The sequence below is a fragment of the Apostichopus japonicus genome, chromosome 23, assembly GCF_037975245.1.
Source record: "Apostichopus japonicus isolate 1M-3 chromosome 23, ASM3797524v1, whole genome shotgun sequence".
NCBI lineage: Eukaryota > Metazoa > Echinodermata > Holothuroidea > Aspidochirotida > Stichopodidae > Apostichopus > Apostichopus japonicus.
In genome coordinates, this window is record NC_092583.1 from 14,972,195 (window position 1) to 14,992,039 (window position 19,845).

The window sequence follows — 19,845 nt, forward strand, 5'->3', positions numbered from 1 at the left end:
ATAATATTCTTACAGAACCAGAGGTCCCTGAAGACACAGAGGTTACATTAGAAGTTGTGGAAATACCACTGGAGGAGCAACCAGTGGAGGAAATACCTAAAGAGGACTTTCCAGAGAGACAGAGAGGACCAGCTGATGTACCAGAAGATGTTCAGGCTTCCCCTGTTGAAGCAGTTCTTAGCCCTGAACACCCCGAGGAAGTTGAATTTGTCCTGGAAATTGAAAAACCTGAAGAAAAACTTCCTGCTGAAGAAGTTCTACCAGAGGAGCCTATCATTGAAGAAATTCCTGTGACAGAAAAACCCATCGAGAAAACTCCAGTGAAGCTTCCAGAGGATGACACACCTGAAGAGACTTTCCGTGACACTCTGGAATTAACAGTAGATGAAGAACCAAGGTTACCACAAGAAATTCAGATCACATTCGACTTACCTGAGGAGAGACAACCTTTTATGGAAGAATGCATTGAAGAAACTCCAGTTGAGGAACTTCCTGAAACTGAGGAGCCATCAGAGACAATCCCAGAAATAACAGAGGTGGTCATTAATGAACAACCTGAGCAACCTCAAGAAGTTGAAATCACTTTTGAAATTCCAGATGAAACTCAACCTGAGGATGTTCCAACTGAGGAACAACCAATGGAGGAACAACCAGAAGATGAAAAGCCAGATGAAACACTAAGAGAGACCACTGAGGTCAGAATTGAAAGAGAACCAGAAGCACCTCAAGAAATAGAAGTTACTTTTGAAGTCCCCAAAGATGAAACTGTTCAAGAAACTGTGACTACTACAGTTACAACAATAACAAAAGAAGAGATTCCAGAAAGGAGGGAGACAACAACTGTTTCCATTGAAAGAGGACCAGAGGAACTGATGCCAATAGAGTTTGAGATTAAGCCAACTGAAGAGACTCCCAAAGAATATACACCTCATGAAGTATCAGAGAAGGAGCTTTTACCAAAAGAGTCATATCCTGATGTTGAAATTGAGGTTGTTATGCCAGAAGAGGATACGAAGGAAAGGACTGAAATTTTCATGGAAAAAGAACCAGAACCTCTTGAACCATTTGAAATTACTGTGGATGTCACTGATGAGAAAGAAGAAGAGACTATATTCATTGAACTAGTGCAAGAATTGACTGATGTTACTGTCAATATTGGAGATACAACCACCTTTACATGTCATGTGATCGGTTTCCCAAGGCCTACTATCACCTGGTTAATCAATGGTAATCCTTTGAGCGATGATCGATTCATCTCTGTGTATGAATTGAATGGAATTTGTACGCTTGTAATCACTGAGGTGATTGAAGAAGATGAGACTGTGTATGAATTGGTTGCAACAAATGAAGCAGGAACAGTCAGGACAGAAGCAGAACTACTCATACCGGGAGAAAGTAAGTGAAAATGAGTTTTTCATCAACATTTTTGTACATTTTGAAAAAATTAGTTAACCTGATGTTGTATTAGCTAACAGTATGTACAGTAAATTTTGTTATTTGAGGAGTGTGAAATCAGATGTAAGCATCATCATTTCTTTACCAGTATATAGTATATTAACGCAAAGTGATACCTCAATCACCTCATATTACATACAGTAGGTTATTATTTGGCGTGTTACAATGGAAAGAGTATTATATTCCATTCCTGAACCAATTTAACTTCTTCATGGCAATAAGTGGCTATATTAGCACAGGTATGCTTATGGAAGCATACACTGCTTTATCACATCAGTTTATTCCAGTATAAATTTAAACAATTAATAATTAGTACTCTTAGAAATAAAAGTAAAGAACAAAAATAAAAAAGCAATACAAATTAAGAAAGTGAGTTGCTGGTTGTAAAAATGAAATGTCAGAAAGCATCAAATTCAGCACTTAAACTCATGTGAAACAAATAGAATGTTCCATATGAATTTCTGATTTGCATTCTTCATTTTGAGTTTTTTGGGCAAATTGTAAGCCTGTTAAATGAGTTTCTCTCCTACATATCATAGAAGCTCCAGATCATGAAGAACCGGAAGATGTTGAAGTTACTATTGAGATCATTGAGGAAGAATTACAGCCTGAAGAAAAAGAACCAGTTGAGGAGTATCCTGAAAGACACAGAGGACCTGCAGATGTTCCTGCAGAAGAGAAGCCCACTGAAGATGTTCCATATGTAACTGAGGTAGACACCACAAGGAAGCCTGAACTACCACAAGAAGTGGAGATCACCTTTCAAATTCCAGAGGAAACTATACCAGATTTACCCCAAGAAGAGGTACCACAAGAAGAGCTCCCAGAAGAAGACAAGCCAGAGGAATTGTTCCGGGATACAGTGGAGTTAACCATCGATGAGAAACCTTCTCTACCTCAGGAGATTCAGATAACTTTTGAAGTCCCAGAGGAAGACAAACCAGTGACAGAAAGTCCTGTTAAAGAGTTCCCTGAGGAAGAGAAACCGCTGGTAAGTTTTGAAGAAACTGTTGAAGTAATGGTGGAAGAAACCCCAGAGCAGCCTGAAGAAGTTCAGATTACCTTTGAAGTTCCAGATGAGTCAGAACCCAGAGAGTATCCGGAAGAGTGTATTGTTCCACAGGAGCTGAAACCACAATATGAAGAAGTAGTCTTTCCCCAAGATGAATCTGTTGAGAAAACACCCTTGGAAGATACACAAGAGGTGCTTGAAACTACTGTACTACAAATAGAGAGAGAGCCAGCTCCATTACCATCACTTGAACTTATTATCTCTGTGCCAGAAGAACATCCTGCACCATATGAAGACATCCCAGAAGAAATACCAGAATTATATCCAGAGGAAGAGGTAGTTCTCCCCCAGGAACTTCAGCCTGAGTTTGAAGAAATCATATTCCCTGATGAGACGACCAAGGAAGAAACTCCTGTGAGCCTGAGGGATGATGTTTTGGAGAGAACTACTCTTGAAATTGAAAAGGAGCCTATGTCATTACCATCTCTTGAACTAATAATTCCTGTACCAAAAGAGATGCCAGTGCCTGTGGAGGAAATTCTTGAACCTGAAGACAAACCAGAGGATGAATATCCAGTTGAGAAGGTGCCATATGAAGAAGTACCGAGAGATTTTCCTGTGGAGGAAACACCTGACAAAGTACCTACAGAGGAGAAACCAGTAGAAGAAGTACAGGCAGAAGAACAACCTAAAGTAGAGAAACCTGAGAAAGTAACACCAGTGGAAAAACTACCAAAGGAAGAAGAAAACCCAGAACGTTCAACTGTTGATGTTATAGTTGAGGGTGAAGATAGACCACTGGAGCCAATTGAACTAATCCTCGATGTTAAAGAAGATGAACCAGTGGAGTTCACTGAAACTGTTACTGAAACAGTTACAGTGACTGAAAAGGTCACAACTGAGATTCCTGAAGAAGACACTGTATTTATTGAGGTCATACAGGAATTGAGTGATGTCACTGTGGATATCGGTGATGAAGCAAGATTCATTTGTCGAGTGGTTGGATTTCCAAGGCCAACCATCACCTGGGTGATTAACGGTCAACCTTTAAGAGGAGATCGTTTCATTTCTGTCTATGATTTGGACGGAACAGTCACACTAGTGATCACTGAAGTAATTGAAGAAGATGAAACAGTCTATGAATTAATTGCTACAAATGAAGCAGGAACTGTCAGAACAGAGGCAGAGCTTATTATTCCTGGTCACGGTAAGTAAAGATTCCTGTTTACAAATGAGATGTATTTGAAAAAAGTCAAGGGAATTGATAAGAGGGATGACTATCATTTATTACAACAGCAACTTATGAAAAGACATTTGAAATCAGAAGTTTCCATCTGAAAAGTTAAGATCATTCTCATGCTTAACATTTGATAATATACATCATGAAAATGCTGTACCAAAATATGTTTATTAATTAGCCCATAGCCACCACCCCAACCCCCCCCCCATTAATGGACAGTTTCCAATGATAGCAACAACTGAAACTATGTTCCAAATATGAGCAAAGAAGGACATTCACATAGTAGGTTGAACCTTTATGTGGTTTTGGTTTGTTCCATTTTCAAATGGTACAATGGTGTTTTGAGCTAGTGTTGTCTGGCTATCATTTGTTCTACCCTTTTGTGGCTGCACAGAATTCCCATTATTTTGTTAGTTACTTCCATTGCTTGTGATATCTTGCCAAAAACTACTTTCTATATCCCCCAATGTTCATAGCAGGATTGTATGACATGGATAGTAGTGAATGACCCTTTTCATTCTACCCTCTTGCAGAGCGTCCACTGCCAGACACTACTGAAGAAATTACTCTTGAGATTATCCAAGAGCCCCTTGAAGAACAACCAGTTGAGGAAAAACCATTGGAAGACTTTCCTGAGAGACAGAGAGGCCCAGCAGAACTCCCTGAAGAACAACCCATAGAGAGTGATGAACCTGAGAGACAACTTGAGGCACCACTAGAAACGGAAATTACAATTGAAGTTCCGAAGGAACAATCACCAGAAGAGACTCTTCCTACTGAAAAAATTCCACAAGAAGACCTTCCTAAAGACGAGCTTCCTGAGATGGAACATCCCATTGATGATCATCCTGTAGAAGAGGAACCAAAGGAAACACTACCTGAGGAATTTCCTGCAGAAGATAAACCTGAGGAAATGTTCCGTGACACTTTGGAACTGACAGTAGATGAGGAGCCAAGACTACCGCAAGAAATTCAAATTACATTTGATATACCTGAAGAGAGACAACCAGATGTAAAAGAACCCATGGAAGAGACTCCAGTGGAAGAGCTTCCAGAAACAGAGAAGCCATCAGAGCCCATCACAGAAACAACAGAGGTGGTCATTGAAGAAAAACCTGAACAACCCCAAGAAGTTGAAATCACTTTTGAAGTTCCAGAGGAAAAGCAACCTGAGGAAGTTTTATTGGAGGAACAACCAGAAGATGATAAGCCAGAGGATGCACCGAGAGAGACCACCGAGATCAGAATTGAAAGAGAACCAGAAGCACCTCAAGAAATAGAAATCACTTTTGAAGTCCCCAAAGATGAAACTGTTCAAGAAACTGTGACAACTACAGTTACAACAATAACAAAGGAAGAGATTCCAGAAAGCAGAGAGACAACAACTGTTTCCATTGAAAAAGGACCAGAGGAACTGATGCCAATAGAGTTTGAGATTAAGCCAACTGAAGAGACTCCTAAAGAACATACACCTCATGAAGTATCAGAGAAGGAGCTTTTACCACAAGAGTCATATCCTGATGTTGAAATTGAGGTCGTGATGCCGGAAGAGGATACAAAAGAGAGGACTGAAATTTTCATGGAAAAAGAACCAGAACCTCTTGAACCATTTGAAATTACTGTGGATGTAACTGAAGAGAGAGAAGAAGAGACTATATTCATAGAACTAGTGCAAGAATTGACTGATGTTACTGTCAATATTGGAGATACAACCACCTTTACATGTCAAGTGATAGGTTTCCCAAGGCCTACTATTACCTGGTTAATCAATGGTAATCCTTTGAGTGATGATCGATTCATCTCTGTGTATGAATTGGATGGAATTTGTACACTTGTAATTACTGAGGTGATTGAAGAAGATGAGACAGTGTATGAGTTGGTTGCAACAAATGAAGCAGGAACAGTCACGACAGAAGCAGAACTACTCATTCCTGTAGATGGTGAGTCATCTTTTATATACCAAGTTGCAGTGATGTTACTATTTAATAGTTGTGATTCTCACATTTCTTTGCCATATAGTGTACTTCGCACATTTCAGTATTGAAGTTTCCACGTAGTTAAGATTTGTTTTATTGGCATTGTTTATTGATATTTACCTATATCAACTGACTGATATCCATTGCTCAAAACTTACAAATTACTTACTTGGTTCCACGTAGTCATAAAAATGAAAATGTGAAATTTATAACTTCCTTTGGTATGTGGTGATGATAACCTGAATTAAATAATCATTCTAAAAGTTCATTGCCCTTTTTGCTAAATTCTTCATATATTATGCACTTTTATGACTTTTCATTGCATGATTGATATGGGGACTCACAAACACCTCTTAAAGCTTGGGTTCTTGTGATTACCAAGCTAGTTGCTGACATTCACTTAACACAAGTATTGCAAAAGTTGCTGCAACTGGTTAGAGTAGCAACAGCCATTGCAAAAATGACAGTAATTGAGTTTGATCCTATCAGAGTCCATGTACAGAGGCTCTGTGGATGTTGCCATGCCCTCTTTGTTTCCTTTTGCTTGCTCTAACTCTTTGTCTCTCTGAATCAGTTGCATACCTTTCTCATTGGGAAGATATTTCTCTCTTTTAAAAGCTACAGCTTAAATATGAACATAAAATTTGTAAATTGCACCAGCTTTGTTCTTGTTCAGCATGTGCCTTGTACTGCATGTTCTAGTAGTGCTTCTTTATAGGAGTGTATATCTATTACCGAAAGATGTAATGCCTTTTAATCTTCTTGATTCATCTGTCTTGAGCATTTTCATTTCTGCATGCAATGCAAACATAAGTTGCTAAGTCTATTTTTTTTCAATTTCTTATGTTGAAACAGAAGCAAGTATGAAACTTCACAAAGAAATTCTTTCTTTCCGGCATCAATGAAATAGCTACTTGCACCATGATTTTCCTCCTTCTTTGAAATCTTTTCCACTCTAATATATCTTTATGCTCTACAACATGAAGAAGGCTGCAGCATGAAAGCTTCATTTGCAGGTTCTGCTTCAGTTATAAAAGCTTTGGTATTGATCTGCTGCATCCTATCGCAACCTGCTGGCTGACTGATTCATACAGCAATCGTGTACTTGACCTGGCCATGGATTAAATTCAGTGACTTTGTTCCAACAGATAAGCCAGATGCACCTGTAAAACATTCTCCACAAGAGGTGCAAATAACATTTGAGGTACCTAAAGAGAAACCCATTGAAGAACAAGCAATTGATGAGAAACCTTGGGAAGAATTTCCTGAGCGACGGAGAGGACCAGCTGCACTCCCAGAAGAACAACCCAGTGAGAGTGATGAACCTGATGTACAACTTGAAGCACCAACAGAAAAGGATATAACAATTGAAGTTCCAAAAGAACAGTTGCCAGAAGAAACTCTTCCTTCTGAAGAAGTTCCACTGAAAGACCTTCCTAGAGATGAGCTTCCTGAGGAGGAACATCCCATTGAGGATCATCCTGAAGAAGAGGAACCAAAGGAAACACTTCATGAAGAATTCCCTGTGGAGGATAAACCTGACGAAATGTTCCGTGACACTTTGGAACTGACAGTAGATGAGGAGCCAAGACTACCGCAAGAAATTCAAATAACATTTGATATACCTGAAGAGAGACAACCAGATGTGGAAGAACCCATGGAAGAGACTCTAGCGGAAGAGCTACCAGTAACCGAGAAGCCATCAGAGCACATCACAGAAACAACAGAGGTGGTCATTGAAGAAAAGCCTGAACAAACACATGAAGTTGAAATCACTTTTGAAGTTCCAGAAGAAACCAAGCCTGAGGAAGTTCTATTGGAGGAACATCCCATGGAAGAGCATCCTGTAGAGGAGCAACCAGGAGAAACACTTCCTGAAGAGTTTCCTGCGGAGGATAAACCTGAAGACACTTTCCAGGACACTTTGGAACTGACAGTAGATGAGGAGCCAAGACTACCACAAGAAATTCAAATTACATTTGATATGCCTGAAGAGAGACAACCAGATGTGGAAGAACCCATGGAAGAGACTCCAGTGGAAGAGCTACCAGAAACAGAGAAGCCATCAGAGCCCATCACAGAAACAACAGAGGTGGTCATTGAAGAAAAACCTGAACAACCCCAAGAAGTTGAAATCACTTTTGAAGTTCCAGAGGAAAAGCAACCTGAGGAGGTTTTATTGGAGGAACAACCAGAAGATGATAAGCCAGAGGATGCACTGAGAGAGACCACCGAGGTCAGAATTGAGAGAGAACCAGAAGCACCTCAAGAAATAGAAATCACTTTTGAAGTCCCCAAAGATGAAACTGTTCAAGAAACTGTGACAACTACAGTTACAACAATAACAAAGGAAGAGATTCCAGAAAGCAGAGAGACAACAACTGTTTCCATTGAAAAAGGACCAGAGGAACTGATGCCAATAGAGTTTGAGATTAAGCCAACTGAAGAGACTCCTAAAGAACATACACCTCATGAAGTATCAGAGAAGGAGCTTTTACCAAAAGAGTCATATCCTGATGTTGAAATTGAGGTCGTGCTGCCGGAAGAGGATACAAAAGAGAGGACTGAAATTTTCATGGGAAAACAACCAGAACCTCTTGAACCATTTGAAATTACTGTGGATGTCACTGAAGAAAAAGAAGAAGACACTATATACATAGAACTAGTGCAAGAATTGACTGATGTTACTGTCAATATTGGAGATACAGCCACCTTTACATGTCAAGTGATAGGTTTCCCAAGGCCTACTATCACCTGGTTAATCAATGGTAATCCTTTAAGTGATGATCGATTCATCTCTGTGTATGAATTGGATGGAATTTGTACACTTGTAATCACTGAGGTGATTGAAGAAGATGAGACAGTGTATGAGTTGGTTGCAACAAATGAAGCAGGAACAGTCACGACAGAAGCAGAACTACTCATTCCTGTAGATGGTGAGTCATCTTTTATATACCAAGATGCAGTGATGTTACTATTTAATAGTAAAAAGAAAGTGTACCTTTGATCTCACATCACTTTTTTCCATATAGTGTACTTTGCTATTTGTTGTATTGTAGCTTTCAAATCGTTCAGATATGTTTACTTTACATTATCTTTTTCATTTACCTATTTCAAATTACAGTGATATATATTGCTTGAACCTTGGAGATTCGGTTCTATGAAGTCATAAAAATGAATAATCATTCCAAAAAGTTCATTTTCCTTTTTTGGCAAGGAAATGCTTCATATATCATGCACGTTTATATCTTTTCATTGCATGATTAAGATTGGGACTCACACAGACCTCTCCAAGTTTGGGTTCTTGTGATCACCCAGCTAGTAGCTGACATTCACTTAACACAAGTATTGCAAAAGTTGCTGCAACTGGTTAGAGTAGCAACAGCCATTGCAAAAATGACAGTAATTGAGTTTGATCCTATCAGAGTCTATGTACAGCGGCCTCTGTGGATATTGCCAAGCCCTCTTTGTCTCCTTCAGCTTGCTCTTACTCTCTCTCTCTGAATTGGTTGCATACCTTCCTCGTCGGGAAGATATTTCTCTCTTTCATATGCTACAACTTGAACATGAACATGAAATTTTTAAATTGCACCAGCTTTGTTCTTGTTCAGCAAGTACCGTGTAGTGCATGTTCTAGTAGTACATAACTGTACAAGTGTGATAAACCGAAAGATGTAATGCTTGTTAATCTTCTTGATTCATCTGTCTTGAAGCATTTTATTTTTGCATGCAATAAAGATATAAGTTACTCGGTCTGTTTTTTATTTCTTATGTTGAACCATAAGCATGTATGAAACTTCACAAATAAATACTTTTGTTCCTGCTTCAATGAAAATAGCTTCTTTCATCATTCTTTTGCTCTTCTTTTAACAACTTCAATCCACTATATCTTTATGCTCTATAACACAAAGAAAGGTGCGGCATGAAAGCTACATTAACAGGTTCTGCTTTGAACAGTTAAAAATGCTTTGGTATTGATCTGCTACCTCCTATGCCAACCTGCTGGCTGACTGATTCATACAACATTCGTGCATTTGGCCATGGACTGAATTCAGTGACTTTGTTCCAACAGAAAAGCCAGATGCGCCTGAAAAGCATTCTCCACAAGAGGTGCAAATAACATTTGAGATACCCGAAGAGAAACCTATTGAAGAACAACCAATTGATGAGAAACCTTTGGAAGAATTTCCTGAGAGACATAGGGGACCAGCAGAACTACCGGAAGAACAACCCAGTGAGAGTGATGAACCTGATAGGCAACTTGAAGCACCAACAGAAAAGGAAATTACAATTGAAGTTCCAGAGGAACAATCACCAGAAGAAGCACTTCCTACTAAACAAGTTCCACTGGAAGACCTTCCTAGAGATGAGCTTCCTGAAGAGGAACATCCCATTGAAGATCATCCTGTAGAAGAGCAACCAGACGACACACTTCCTGAAGACTTCCCTGTGGAGGATAAACCTGAAAAAACTTTCCAGGACACTTTGGAACTGACAGTAGATGAGGAGCCAAGACTACCGCAAGAAATTCAAATTACATTTGATATACCTGAAGAGAGACAACCAGATGTGGAAGAACCCATGGAAGAGACTCCAGCTGAAGAGCTACCAGTAACCGAGAAGCCATCAGAGCCCATCACAGAAACAACAGAGGTGGTCATTGAAGAAAAGCCTGAACAACCCCAAGAAGTTGAAATCACTTTTGAAGTTCCAGAAGAAAAGCAACCTGAGGAAGTTTTATTGGAGGAACAACCAGAAGATGATAAGCCAGAGGATGCACTGAGAGAGACCACCGAGGTCAGAATTAAAAGAGAACCAGAAGCACCTCAAGAAATAGAAATCACTTTTGAAGTCCCCAAAGATGAAACTGTTCAAGAAACTGTGACAACTACAGTTACAACAATAACAAAAGAAGAGATTCCAGAAAGCAGAGAGACAACAACTGTGTCCATTGATAAAGGACCAGAGGAACTGATGCCAATAGAGTTTGAGATTAAGCCAACTGAAGAGACTCCTAAAGAACATACACCTCATGAAGTATCAGAAAAAGAGCTTTTACCAAAAGAGTCATATCCTGATGTTGAAATTGAGGTCGTGCTGCCGGAAGAGGATACAAAAGAGAGGACTGAAATTTTCATGGAAAAAGAACCAGAACCTCTTGAACCAATTGAAATTACTGTGGATGTCACTGAAGAGAAAGAAGAGGACACTATATTCATAGAACTAGTGCAAGAATTGACTGATGTTACTGTCAATATTGGAGATACAGCCACCTTTACATGTCGAGTGATAGGTTTCCCAAGGCCTACTATCACCTGGTTAATCAATGGTAATCCTTTGAGCGATGAGCGATTCATCTCTGTGTATGAATTGGATGGAATTTGTACACTTGTAATCACTGAGGTGATTGAAGAAGATGAGACAGTGTATGAGTTTGTTGCCGCAAATGAAGCAGGAACAGTCACGACAGAAGCAGAACTACTCATTCCTGTAGATGGTGAGTCATCTTTTATATACCAAGATGCAGTGATGTTACTATTTAATAGTAAAAAGAAAGTGTACCTTTGATTCTCACATCACTTTTTTCCATATAGTGTATTTTGCTATTCGTGGTATTGTAGCTTTCAAATCGTTCAGATTTGTTTACTTGACATTATCTGTTTCATTTATCTATTTCAAATTACAGTGATATATATTGCTTGAACCTAAGAGATTCGGTTCTATGTATTCATAAAATGAATAATCATTCCAAAAAGTTCATTATTCTATTTTGGCCAGGAAATGCTTCATATATCATGCACGCTTATATCTTTTCATTGCATGATTAAGATGGGGACTCACACAGACCTCTCAAAGCTTGGGTTCTTGTGATCACCCAGCTGGTAGCTAACATTCACTTAACACAAGTATTGCAAAAGTTGTTGCAACTGGTTAGAGTAGCAACAGCCATTGCAAAAACGACAGTAATTGAGTTTGATCCTATCAGAGTCTATGTACAGCGGCCTCTGTGGATATTGCCATTCCCTCTTTGTCTCCTTCAGCTTGCTCTTACTCTCTCTCTCTGTCTCTCTCTGAATTGGTTGCATACCTTCCTCATCGGGAAGATATTTCTCTCTTTCATATGCTACAACTTGAACATGAACATGAAATTTGTAAATACCTCCAGCTGTTCTTGTTCAGCAAGTGCCTTGTAGTGCATGTTCTAGTCGTACATAACTGTACAAGTGTGATAAACCGAAAGATGTAATGCTTGTTTATCTTCTTGATTCATCTGTCTTGAAGCATTTTATTTTTGCATGCAATAAAGATATAAGTTACTCGATCTGTTTTTTTTATTTCTTATGTTGAAGCATAAGCATGTATGAAACTTCACAAATAAATACTTTTTTCCTGCTTCAATGAAAATAGCTTCTTTCATCATTCTTTTGCTCTTCTTTTAACAACTTCTCCAATCCACTATATCTTTATGCTCTGTAACACAAAGAAAGGTGCGGCATGAAAGCTACATTTACAGGTTCTGCTTTGAACAGTTAAAAATCCTTGGTATTGATCTGCTACCTCCTATGCCAACCTGCTGGCTGACTGATTCATACAACAATCGTGTATTTGGCCATGGACTGAATTCAGTGACTTTGTTCCAACAGAAAAGCCAGATGCGCCTGAAAAGCATTCTCCACAAGAGGTGCAAATAACATTTGAGATACCCGAAGAGAAACCTATTGAAGAACAACCAATTGATGAGAAACCTTTGGAAGAATTTCATGAGAGACATAGGGGACCAGCAGAACTACCGGAAGAACAACCCAGTGAGAGTGATGAACCTGATAGGCAACTTGAAGCACCAACAGAAAAGGAAATAACAATTGAAGTTCCGGAGGAACAATCACCAGAAGAAGCACTTCCTACTAAGAAAGTTCCACTGGAAGACCTTCCTAGAGATGAGCTTCCTGAAGAGGAACATCCCATTGAGGATCATCCTGTAGAAGAGCAACCAGATGACACACTTCCTGCAGAATTCCCTGTGGAGGATAAACCTGAAGACACTTTCCAGGACACTTTGGAACTGACAGTAGATGAGGAGCCAAGACTACCGCAAGAAATTCAAATTACATTTGATATACCTGAAGAGAGCCAACCAGATGTGGAAGAACCCATGGAAGAGACTCCAGCAGAAGGGCTACCAGTAACCGAGAAGCCATCAGAGCCCATCACAGAAACAACAGAGGTGGTCATTGAAGAAAAGCCTGAACAAATACATGAAGTTGAAATCAATTTTGAAGTTCCAGAAGAAACTAAGCCTGAGGAAGTTCTTTTGGAGGAACGTCCCACGGAAGAGCATCCTGTAGAGGAGCAACCAGAAGAAACATTTCCTGAAGAGTTTCCTGCGGAGGATAAACCTGAAGACACTTTCCAGGACACTTTGGAACTGACAGTAGATGAGGAGCCAAGACTACCGCAAGAAATTCAAATTACATTTGATATACCTGAAGAGAGACAACCAGATGTGGAAGAACCCATGGAAGAGACTCCAGCTGAAGAGCTACCAGTAACCGAGAAGCCATCAGAGCCCATCACAGAAACAACAGAGGTGGTCATTGAAGAAAAACCTGAACAACCCCAAGAAGTTGAAATCACTTTTGAAGTTCCAGAAGAAAAGCAATCTGAGGAGGTTTTATTGGAGGAACAACCAGAAGATGATAAGCCAGAGGATGCACTGAGAGAGACCACCGAGGTCAGAATTGAAAGAGAACCAGAAGCACCTCAAGAAATAGAAATCACTTTTGAAGTCCCCAAAGATGAAACTGTTCAAGAAACTGTGACAACTACAGTTACAACAATAACAAAGAAAGAGATTCCAGAAAGCAGAGAGACAACAACTGTTTCCATTGATAAAGGACCAGAGGAACTGATGCCAATAGAGTTTGAGATTAAGCCAACTGAAGAGACTCCTAAAGAACATACACCTCATGAAGTATCAGAAAAAGAGCTTTTACCAAAAGAGTCATATCCTGATGTTGAAATTGAGGTCGTGCTGCCGGAAGAGGATACAAAAGAGAGGACTGAAATTTTCATGGAAAAAGAACCAGAACCTCTTGAACCAATTGAAATTACTGTGGATGTCACTGAAGAGAAAAAAGAGGACACTATATTCATAGAACTAGTGCAAGAATTGACTGATGTCACTGTCAATATTGGAGATACAGCCACCTTTACATGTCGAGTGATAGGTTTCCCAAGGCCTACTATCACCTGGTTAATCAATGGTAATCCTTTGAGCGATGATCGATTCATATCTGTGTATGAATTGGATGGAATTTGTACACTTGTAATCACTGAGGTGATTGAAGAAGATGAGACAGTGTATGAGTTGGTTGCCGCAAATGAAGCAGGAACAGTCACGACAGAAGCAGAACTACTCATTCCTGTAGATGGTGAGTCATCTTTTATATACCAAGATGCAGTGATGTTACTATTTAATAGTAAAAAGAATGTACCTTTGATTCTCACATCACTTTTTTCCATATAGTGTATTTTGCTATTCGTGGTATTGTAGCTTTCAAATCGTTCAGATTTGTTTACTTTACATTATCTTTTTCATTTATCTATTTCAAATTACAGTGATATATATTGCTGAAACCTAAGAGATTCGGTTCTATGTATTCATAAAATGAATAATCATTCCAAAAAGTTCATTATTCTACTTTGGCCAGGAAATGCTTCATATATCATGCACGCTTATATCTTTTCATTGCATGATTAAGATGGGGACTCACACAGACCTCTCAAAGCTTGGGTTCTTGTGATCACCCAGCTGGTAGCTAACATTCACTTAACACAAGTATTGCAAAAGTTGTTGCAACTGGTTAGAGTAGCAACAGCCATTGCAAAAGCGACAGTAATTGAGTTTGATCCTATCAGAGTCTATGTACAGCGGCCTCTGTGGATATTGCCATTCCCTCTTTGTCTCCTTCAGCTTGCTCTTACTCTCTCTCTCTCTTAATTGGTTGCATACCTTCCTCATCGGGAAGATATTTCTCTTTCATATGCTACAACTTGAACATGAACATGAAATTTGTCAATTGCTCCAGCTGTTCTTGTTCAGCAAGTGCCTTGTAGTGCATGTTCTAGTCGTACATAACTGTACAAGTGTGATAAACCGAACGATGTAATGCTTGTTAATCTTCTTGATTCATCTGTCTTGAAGCATTTTATTTTTGCATGCAATAAAGATATAAGTTACTCGATCTGTATTTTTTATTTCTTATGTTGAAGCATAAGCATGTATGAAACTTCACAAATAAATACTTTTGTTCCTGCTTCAATGAAAATAGCTTCTTTCATCATTCTTTTGCTCTTCTTTTAACAACTTCTCCAATCCACTATATCTTTATGCTCTGTAACACAAAGAAAGGTGCGGCATGAAAGCTACATTTACAGGTTCTGCTTTGAACAGTTAAAAATCCTTGGTATTGATCTGCTACCTCCTATGCCAACCTGCTGGCTGACTGATTCATACAACAATCGTGTATTTGGCCATGGACTGAATTCAGTGACTTTGTTCCAACAGAAAAGCCAGATGCACCTGAAAAGCATTCTCCACAAGAGGTGCAAATAACATTTGAGATACCCGAAGAGAAACCTATTGAAGAACAACCAATTGATGAGAAACCTTTGGAAGAATTTCATGAGAGACATAGGGGACCAGCAGAACTACCGGAAGAACAACCCAGTGAGAGTGATGAACCTGATAGGCAACTTGAAGCACCAACAGAAAAGGAAATAACAATTGAAGTTCCGGAGGAACAATCACCAGAAGAAGCACTTCCTACTAAGAAAGTTCCACTGGAAGACCTTCCTAGAGATGAGCTTCCTGAAGAGGAACATCCTATTGAGGATCATCCTGTAGAAGAGCAACCAGATGACACACTTCCTGCAGAATTCCCTGTGGAGGATAAACCTGAAGACACTTTCCAGGACACTTTGGAACTGACAGTAGATGAGGAGCCAAGACTACCGCAAGAAATTCAAATTACATTTGATATACCTGAAGAGAGCCAACCAGATGTGGAAGAACCCATGGAAGAGACTCCAGCAGAAGGGCTACCAGTAACCGAGAAGCCATCAGAGCCCATCACAGAAACAACAGAGGTGGTCATTGAAGAAAAGCCTGAACAAATACATGAAGTTGAAATCAATTTTGAAGTTCCAGAAGAAACTAAGCCTGAGGAAGTTCTTTTGGAGGAACGTCCCACGGAAGAGCATCCTGTAGAGGAGCAACCAGAAGAAACATTTCCTGAAGAGTTTCCTGCGGAGGATAAACCTGAAGACACTTTCCAGGACACTTTGGAACTGACAGTAGATGAGGAGCCAAGACTACCGCAAGAAATTCAAATTACATTTGATATACCTGAAGAGAGACAACCAGATGTGGAAGAACCCATGGAAGAGACTCCAGCTGAAGAGCTACCAGTAACCGAGAAGCCATCAGAGCCCATCACAGAAACAACAGAGGTGGTCATTGAAGAAAAACCTGAACAACCCCAAGAAGTTGAAATCACTTTTGAAGTTCCAGAAGAAAAGCAACCTGAGGAGGTTTTATTGGAGGAACAACCAGAAGATGATAAGCCAGAGGATGCACTGAGAGAGACCACCGAGGTCAGAATTGAAAGAGAACCAGAAGCACCTCAAGAAATAGAAATCACTTTTGAAGTCCCCAAAGATGAAACTGTTCAAGAAACTGTGACAACTACAGTTACAACAATAACAAAGAAAGAGATTCCAGAAAGCAGAGAGACAACAACTGTTTCCATTGAAAAAGGACCAGAGGAACTGATGCCAATAGAGTTTGAGATTAAGCCAACTGAAGAGACTCCTAAAGAACATACACCTCATGAAGTATCAGAAAAAGAGCTTTTACCAAAAGAGTCATATCCTGATGTTGAAATTGAGGTCGTGCTGCCGGAAGAGGATACAAAAGAGAGGACTGAAATTTTCATGGAAAAAGAACCAGAACCTCTTGAACCATTTGAAATTACTGTGGATGTCACTGAAGAGAAAAAAGAGGACACTATATTCATAGAACTAGTGCAAGAATTGACTGATGTTACTGTCAATATTGGAGATACAGCCACCTTTACATGTCGAGTGATAGGTTTCCCAAGGCCTACTATCACCTGGTTAATCAATGGTAATCCTTTGAGTGATGATCGATTCATATCTGTGTATGAATTGGATGGAATTTGTACACTTGTAATCACTGAGGTGATTGAAGAAGATGAGACAGTGTATGAGTTGGTTGCCGCAAATGAAGCAGGAACAGTCACGACAGAAGCAGAACTACTCATTCCTGTAGATGGTGAGTTATCTTTTATATACCAAGATGCAGTGATGTTACTATTTAATAGTAAAAAGAAAGTGTACCTTTGATTCTCACATCACTTTTTTCCATATAGTGTATTTTGCTATTCGTGGTATTGTAGCTTTCAAATCGTTCAGATTTGTTTACTTGACATTATCTTTTTCATTTATCTATTTCAAATTACAGTGATATATATTGCTGAAACCTAAGAGATTCGGTTCTATGTATTCATAAAATGAATAATCATTCCAAAAAGTTCATTTTCTACTTTGGCCAGGAAATGCTTCATATATCATGCACGCTTATATCTTTTCATTGCATGATTAAGATGGGGACTCACACAGACCTCTCAAAGCTTGGGTTCTTGTGATCACCCAGCTGGTAGCTAACATTCACTTAACACAAGTATTGCAAAAGTTGTTGCAACTGGTTAGAGTAGCAACAGCCATTGCAAAAACGACAGTAATTGAGTTTGATCCTATCAGAGTCTATGTACAGCGGCCTCTGTGGATATTGCCATTCCCTCTTTGTCTCCTTCAGCTTGCTCTTACTCTCTCTCTCTCTCTCTTAATTGGTTGCATACCTTCCTCATCGGGAAGATATTTCTCTCTTTCATATGCTACAACTTGAACATGAACATGAAATTTGTCAATTGCTCCAGCTGTTCTTGTTCAGCAAGTGCCTTGTAGTGCATGTTCTAGTCGTACATAACTGTACAAGTGTGATAAACCGAAAGATGTAATGCTTGTTAATCTTCTTGATTCATCTGTCTTGGAGCATTTTATTTTTGCATGCAGTAAAGATATAAGTTACTCGATCTGTATTTTTTATTTCTTATGTTGAAGCATAAGCATGTATGAAACTTCACAAATAAATACTTTTGTTCCTGCTTCAATGAAAATAGCTTCTTTCATCATTCTTTTGCTCTTCTTTTAACAACTTCTCCAATCCACTATATCTTTATGCTCTATAACACAAAGAAAGGTGCGGCATGAAAGCTACATTTACAGGTTCTGCTTTGAACAGTTAAAAATCCTTGGTATTGATCTGCTACCTCCTATGCCAACCTGCTGGCTGACTGATTCATACAACAATCGTGTATTTGGCCATGGACTGAATTCAGTGACTTTGTTCCAACAGAAAAGCCAGATGCACCTGAAAAGCATTCTCCACAAGAGGTGCAAATAACATTTGAGATACCCGAAGAGAAACCTATTGAAGAACAACCAATTGATGAGAAACCTTTGGAAGAATTTCATGAGAGACATAGGGGACCAGCAGAACTACCGGAAGAACAACCCAGTGAGAGTGATGAACCTGATAGGCAACTTGAAGCACCAACAGAAAAGGAAATAACAATTGAAGTTCCGGAGGAACAATCACCAGAAGAAGCACTTCCTACTAAGAAAGTTCCACTGGAAGACCTTCCTAGAGATGAGCTTCCTGAAGAGGAACATCCCATTGAGGATCATCCTGTAGAAGAGCAACCAGATGACACACTTCCTGCAGAATTCCCTGTGGAGGATAAACCTGAAGACACTTTCCAGGACACTTTGGAACTGACAGTAGATGAGGAGCCAAGACTACCGCAAGAAATTCAAATTACATTTGATATACCTGAAGAGAGACAACCAGATGTGGAAGAACCCATGGAAGAGACTCCAGCTGAAGAGCTACCAGTAACCGAGAAGCCATCAGAGCCCATCACAGAAACAACAGAGGTGGTCATTGAAGAAAAACCTGAACAACCCCAAGAAGTTGAAATCACTTTTGAAGTTCCAGAAGAGAAGCAACCTGAGGAGGTTTTATTGGAGGAACAACCAGAAGATGATAAGCCAGAGGATGCACTGAGAGAGACCACCGAGGTCAGAATTGAAAGAGAACCAGAAGCACCTCAAGAAATAGAAATCACTTTTGAAGTCCCCAAAGATGAAACTGTTCAAGAAACTGTGACAACTACAGTTACAACAATAACAAAGGAAGAGATTCCAGAAAGCAGAGAGACAACAACCGTTTCCATTGAAAAAGGACCAGAGGAACTGATGCCAATAGAGTTTGACATTAAGCCAACTGAAGAGACTCCTAAAGAACATACACCTCATGAAGTATCAGAAAAAGAGCTTTTACCAAAAGAGTCATATCCTGATGTTGAAATTGAGGTCGTGCTGCCGGAAGAGGATACAAAAGGGAGGACTGAAATTTTCATGGAAAAAGAACCAGAACCTCTTGAACCATTTGAAATTACTGTGGATGTCACTGAAGAGAAAAAAGAGGACACTATATTCATAGAACTAGTGCAAGAATTGACTGATGTTACTGTCAATATTGGAGATACAGCCACCTTTACATGTCGAGTGATAGGTTTCCCAAGGCCTACTATCACCTGGTTAATCAATGGTAATCCTTTGAGTGATGATCGATTCATATCTGTGTATGAATTGGATGGAATTTGTACACTTGTAATCACTGAGGTGATTGAAGAAGATGAGACAGTGTATGAGTTGGTTGCCGCAAATGAAGCAGGAACAGTCACGACAGAAGCAGAACTACTCATTCCTGTAGATGGTGAGTCATCTTTTATATACCAAGATGCAGTGATGTTACTATTTAATAGTAAAAAGAAAGTGTACCTTTGATTCTCACATCACTTTTTTCCATATAGTGTATTTTGCTATTCGTGGTATTGTAGCTTTCAAATCGTTCAGATTTGTTTACTTGACATTATCTTTTTCATTTATCTATTTCAAATTACAGTGATATATATTGCGTGAACCTAAGAGATTCGGTTCTATGTAGTCATAAA

General features: G+C 39.3%; 1 protein-coding gene across 50 annotated transcripts in view; it reads left to right on the forward strand.

The window, feature by feature from the left end:
• Positions 1–19,845, forward strand: part of LOC139964732 (uncharacterized) — a 390,976-nt gene that overhangs the window by 220,612 nt on the left and 150,519 nt on the right. For all 50 annotated transcript variants that reach the window (XM_071966600.1, XM_071966625.1, XM_071966626.1 and 47 more), the window contains 8 exons: positions 16–1,395; positions 1,995–3,674; positions 4,241–5,647; positions 6,832–8,619; positions 9,756–11,180; positions 12,328–14,115; positions 15,252–17,039; positions 18,183–19,607. In XM_071966600.1, the coding sequence (XP_071822701.1) occupies positions 16–1,395; positions 1,995–3,674; positions 4,241–5,647; positions 6,832–8,619; positions 9,756–11,180; positions 12,328–14,115; positions 15,252–17,039; positions 18,183–19,607 (12,681 nt within the window). The remainder of the gene's footprint in view (positions 1–15; positions 1,396–1,994; positions 3,675–4,240; positions 5,648–6,831; positions 8,620–9,755; positions 11,181–12,327; positions 14,116–15,251; positions 17,040–18,182; positions 19,608–19,845) is intronic.